We start from the raw sequence: 5,932 nt of genomic DNA, 5'->3' as shown, positions 1-5,932 counted from the left end.
GTAAATATAACTAGATAATACAGATATCTGACATGTGTAAATATAACTATATAATACAGATATCTCACATGTGTAAATATAACTAGATAATACAGATATCTGACATGTGTAAATATAACTAGATAATACAGATATCTCACATGTGTAAATATAACTAGATAATACAGATATCTGACATGTGTAAATATAACTAGATAATACAGATATCTAACATGTGTAAATATAACTAGATAATACAGATATCTATCATGTGTAAATATAACTATATAATACAGATATCTAACATGTGTAAATATAACTAGATAATACAGATATCTATCATGTGTAAATATAACTATATAATACAGATATCTATCATGTGTAAATATAACTAGATAATACAGATTTCTATCATGTGTAAATATAACTAGATAATACAGATATCTAACATGTGTAAATATAACTGGATAACTAGATAATAAAGATATCTAACATGTGTAAATATAACTGGATAACTAGATAATACAGATATCTAACGTGTGTAAATATAACTGGATAACTAGATAATACAGATATCTATCATGTGTAAATATAACTAGATAATACAGATAACTATCACGTGTAAATATAACTAGATAATACAGATATCTGACATGTGTAAATATAACTAGATAATACAGATAACTATATAATACAGATATCTAACATGTGTAAATATAACTAGATAATACAGATATCTAACATGTGTAAATATAACTAGATAATACAGATATCTGACATGTGTAAATATAACTAGATAACTAGATAATAAAGATATCTAACATGTGTAAATATAACTAGATAATACAGATATCTATCATGTGTAAATATAACTATATAATACAGATATCTATCATGTGTAAATATAACTAGATAATACAGATATCTGACATGTGTAAATATAACTAGATAATACAGATATCTAACATGTGTAAATATAACTAGATAATACAGATATCTATCATGTGTAAATATAACTATATAATACAGATATCTATCATGTGTAAATATAACTAGATAATACAGATATCTGACATGTGTAAATATAACTAGATAATACAGATATCTAACATGTGTAAATATAACTGGATAACTAGATAATAAAGATATCTAACATGTGTAAATATAACTGGATAACTAGATAATACAGATATCTAACGTGTGTAAATATAACTGGATAACTAGATAATAAAGATATCTAACATGTGTAAATATAACTATATAATACAGATATCTATCATGTGTAAATATAACTATGTTATACAGATATTTAACGTGTAAATATAACTAGATAATACAGATAACTATATAATACAGATATCTAACATGTGTAAATATAACTAGATAATACAGATATCTATCATGTGTAAATATAACTATATTATACAGATATTTAACGTGTAAATATAACTAGATAATACAGATATCTCCTCTCCTCTCCTCTCCTCTCCTCTCCTCTCCTCTCCTCTCCTCTCCTCTCCTCTCCTCTCCTCTCCTCTCCTCTCTGTAGTGGTGAGGTCCAGGAGTATGTCCCCCCCCAGCTCTACATCAGACAGCCTCCTCAGCCCTGGCTCAACATGGTCACTCAGCATATGCAGCAGGTCTCTCCTCTGAGTCCTCACCAGGCCAGGGCTCAGTTCCTCGGTACGGGATGGATTCATTCATTGACAATATATATAGTGGTCATTATGGACCCCTGTCGAACTTCACATAATGTGTGTGTCTCTGTGTGTGTGTCTCTCTGTGTCTCTCTATGTGTGTGTCTCTGTGTGTGTCTCTGTGTGTGTCTCTGTGTGTCTATGTGTGTGTGTCTATGTGTGTGTGTCTATGTGTGTGTGTCTATGTGTGTGTGTCTCTGTGTGTCTCTGTGTGTGTCTCTGTGTGTGTCTCTGTGTGTGTCTCTCTATGTGTGTGTCTCTCTGTGTGTCTCTGTGTGTGTGTCTCTCTGTGTCTCTCTATGTGTGTGTCTCTCTCTGTGTGTCTCTGTGTGTGTGTCTCTGTGTGTGTCTCTCTGTGTGTGTGTCTGTGTTTGTGTGTCTCTGTGTGTGTCTCTCTCTGTGTGTCTCTGTGTGTGTCTCCCTCTGTGTGTCTCTGTGTGTGTGTCTCTGTGTGTGTGTCTCTGTGTGTGTCTCTCTGTGTGTGTGTCTGTGTGTGTGTGTCTCTGTGTGTGTCTCTCTCTCTGTGTCTCTGTGTGTGTCTCTCTCTGTGTGTGTCTCTGTGTGTGTGTCTCTGTGTGTCTCTGTGTGTGTGTCTCTGTGTGTGTCTCTCTCTGTGTGTGTCTGTGTGTGTGTCTCTGTGTGTGTCTCTGTGTGTCTCTGTGTGCCTCTGTGTGTGTCTCTGTGTGTCTCTGTGTGTCTCTGTGTGTGTCTCTGTGTGTGTCTCTGTGTCTCTCTGTGTGTCTCTCTGTGTGTCTCTGTGTGTCTCTCTGTGTGTGTCTCTGTGTGTCTCTGTGTGTCTCTCTGTGTGTGTCTCTGTGTGTCTCTGTGTGTCCAGGTCTGGTCAGTGCGTTCCCCATGTTTGGTTCCTCCTTCTTCTACATCCAGTCCAGCAGCAACATCTCCATCCTGGCTCCCTGTGTGTTGGCTGTCAACCAGAACGGACTGCACTTCCTACACAAGGACTCACATGTACGACTAGAGCCCTGCTTCTGTCTCTGTTTTTAAACACTTCTGCGTTCACGTGTATGCTACCATGACTACAGAGGCATAAATATCATACCCCCTCAAAATGCTAACCTCCCATGTTATTGTAATGGTGAGAGGTTAGCATGTCTTGGGGGTATGATATAAAATGCTAACCTCCCCTGTTATTGTAATGGTGAGAGGTTAGCATGTCTTGGGGGTATGATATAAAATGCTAACCTCCCCTGTTATTGTAATGGTGAGAGGTTAGCATGTCTTGGGGGTATGATATAAAATGCTAACCTCCCCTGTTATTGTAATGGTGAGAGGTTAGCATTTCTTGGAGGTATGATATAAAATGCTAACCTCCCCGTTTATTGTAATGGTGAGAGGTTAGCATGTCTTGGGGTTATGATATAAAATGCTAACCTCCCCTGTTATTGTAATGGTGAGAGGTTAGCATGTCTTGGAGGTATGATATGAAATGCTAACCTCCCCTGTTATTGTAATGGTGAGAGGTTAGCATGTCTTGGAGGTATGCTATAAAATGCTAACCTCCCCTGTGATTGTAATGGGGAGAGGTTAGCATGTCTTGGGGATATGCTACTTCTATGTTTGTAACTTTATCACTCATAATTTTTCACAATTCATTTAGGACTGTCTGTAACTAATCATCTCTCTCCCTATCTCTTTCTCTCTCTATCTTTCCTCTCTATATCTCTCATCTTTCTCTCGGTCTCCCTCCCTCCCTCCCTCCCTCCCTCCCTCCCTCTCTCTCTCTCTCTCTCTCTCTCTCTCTCTCTCTCTCTCTCTCTCTCTCTCTCTCCCTCCCTCCCTCCCTCCCTCCCTCCCTCCCTTCCTCCCTCCCTCCCTCCCTCCCTCCCTCCCTCCCTCCCTCTTTCCCTCCCTTTTTCTCTCTCTCTCTTTCCTCTCTATATCTCTCATCTTTCTCTCCCTCCCTCCCTCCCTCCCTCCCTCCCTCCCTCCCTCCCTCCCTCCCTCCCTCCCTCCCTCCCTCAGGACTCTGTCTCCCAGCTTACCACCCAGCCATACACTAACAGTGTGTGTGTGTGTGTTTCTCTCTCAGGACTCTGTCTCCCAGCTTACCACCCAGCCATACAGTAACAGTGTGTGTGTGTGTTTAGGAGGCCACGGCGCGTTACCCTCTGAATGAGATCCAGTCCACCAGAACCCAGAGACCAACAGGAGGCTCCAGCTCCTCCTATCCCTACGTAGACATTCTGCTGGGAGACCTGCTGACACAGCGAATCACACAGCTGCAGCTGGAACAGGTCTGTGTGTCTGTGTTGGAACAATGTTGTGTCTGTGTCTAGGGTCTGGAGCTGTGTTGGAACAATGTTGTGTCTGTGTTGGAACAATGTTGTGTCTGTGTTGGAACAATGTTGTGTCTGTGTTGGAACAATGTTGTGTCTGTGTTGTCTGTGTGTCTGTGTTGGAACAATGTTGTGTCTGTGTCTGTGTTGGAACAATGTTGTGTCTGTGTTGGAACAATGTTGTGTCTGTGTTGGAACAATGTTGTTTCTGTGTCTAGGGTCTGGAGCTGTGTCGGGTCATTGCCATGCACATGGAAAACATGCTGTCTGTCCGGGAGAAGAGACTCACCCTGCCACCGAGTGAGATCACTCTGTTATAACACACTGTCTGTCTGTCTGTCTGTCTGCCAGTCAGTCAGTCAGTCAGTCAGTCAGACAGTCCGGGAGAAGAGACGTTAGAAGATGGTAGATGGTGGTAGATGGTGGTAGATAGTGGTAGATGGTGGTAGTTAGTGGTGGATGGTGGTAGATGGTGGTAGTTAGTGGTAGATGTTGGTAGTTAGTGGTAGATAGTGGTAGTTAGTGGTATATGGTGGTAGTTAGTGGTAGATGGTGGTAGTTGGTGGTAGATGGTGGTAGATAGTGGTAGATGGTGGTAGTTGGTGGTAGATGGTGGTAGATGGTGGTAGTTGGTGGTAGTTGGTGATAGATAGTGGTAGATGGTGGTAGTTGGTGGTAGTTGGTGGTAGATGGTAGTAGTTGGTGATAGATAGTGGTAGATGGTGGTAGTTGGTGGTAGTTGGTGGTAGATGGTGGTAGATGGTGGTAGTTGGTGGTAGAAGGTGGTAGAAGGTGGTAGAAGGTGGTAGATGGTGGTAGATGGTGGTAGATGGTGGTAGAAAGTGGTAGATAGTGGTAGAATGTGGTAGATAGTGGTATATGGTGGTAGATGGTGGTAGAAGGTGGTAGATAGTGGTAGAATGTGGTAGATAGTGGTAGAATGTGGTAGATAGTGGTAGATGGTGGTAGTTAGTGGTAGATGGTGGCAGAAGGTGGTAGATGGTGGTAGTTAGTGGTAGATGGTGGTAGAAGGTGGTAGATTGATCGTTCTGTCTCTACACCACACTGTCTCAAGGGGGAGGAATAACTCTGATCTATCGGTAGTCTAAACTGTGCTACAGATTGACCATATTTTCCTAATTCAATGGAGGTGTTTTCAGTCTGATAGTCTCTCTTCTCTGGCAATAAAGTCCTGCATCAGGCAACAACAACATATTAGCTGGCGGTGGTTCTGGAGTTAAGAGAGAACTTGGTGAAAAACAATCAGGGAATTACACTTGACATGTGGACTGACGATTTTCCAAAAGAAGGCACGGTGGGCTGTTGGTTTCTGTCCCTCTGAAAACCAGAAGTAAATCATTCTAAATAACAAACTGTCTTTATTTACCACATTGTGGAAGAGTGACAGACCCTCTGCATGAAGGGAGTTTCTGACACATGGAGTCCTCCTTTACTGAGGTGAAGAAGAGACGGGAAGGGAGGTTCTGACACACGGAGTCGTCCTTTACTGAGGTGAAGAAGAGACGGGATGAAAGAGAGTCCGACGAGGATTTGTCTTTAATAAAGAAATTTTTGACTGTTTTGTCCAAGTTAATCTTCTCATGTTGTGTTCTATTATCTGTGACACTGAGGTTACAATGAAGAATGTAAACTAAATAAATCTAATTAAATCCTATTCATAATGAATAATCAGTGGCTGTGTTGCAAAGCTTTTCATTTTCTTTCTTATTTATTTTATCTTGTACGAATTTATTTTATATTTTTTAGACGATACAAAACATACACATACAAACGGCAACCACATCACCCCTACCCAGACCCACTTTCTCACACCCCCATCTCCAACGCCCACATCACCCTGCCCAGACCCACCTGCTCACACCCCCATCTCCAACGCCCACATCACCCTGCCCAGATCCACCTGCTCACACCCGCATCTCCAACGCCCACATCACCCTG

At 41.4% G+C, this 5,932-nt stretch overlaps 1 protein-coding gene across 1 annotated transcript in view; it reads left to right on the top strand.

Moving 5' to 3' along the window:
- The window catches only part of LOC139422610 (unconventional myosin-XV-like), a 26,263-nt gene extending 21,779 nt beyond the window's left edge, over positions 1-4,484 (top strand). Inside the window, exons 15-18 of the mRNA XM_071173756.1 lie at positions 1,529-1,662; positions 2,512-2,645; positions 3,785-3,931; positions 4,192-4,484. Of these exons, the coding sequence (XP_071029857.1) occupies positions 1,529-1,662; positions 2,512-2,645; positions 3,785-3,931; positions 4,192-4,293 (517 nt within the window). The 3' untranslated portion in view covers positions 4,294-4,484. The remainder of the gene's footprint in view (positions 1-1,528; positions 1,663-2,511; positions 2,646-3,784; positions 3,932-4,191) is intronic.
- Positions 4,485-5,932: the final 1,448 nt, after the last annotated feature.

This window comes from Oncorhynchus clarkii, chromosome 12 (assembly GCF_045791955.1).
Source record: "Oncorhynchus clarkii lewisi isolate Uvic-CL-2024 chromosome 12, UVic_Ocla_1.0, whole genome shotgun sequence".
In the NCBI taxonomy this organism is placed as follows: Eukaryota; Metazoa; Chordata; class Actinopteri; order Salmoniformes; family Salmonidae; genus Oncorhynchus; species Oncorhynchus clarkii.
The sequence above is the reverse complement of the archived record's forward strand: the minus strand, read 5'-3'. Positions and strand labels throughout refer to the sequence as shown.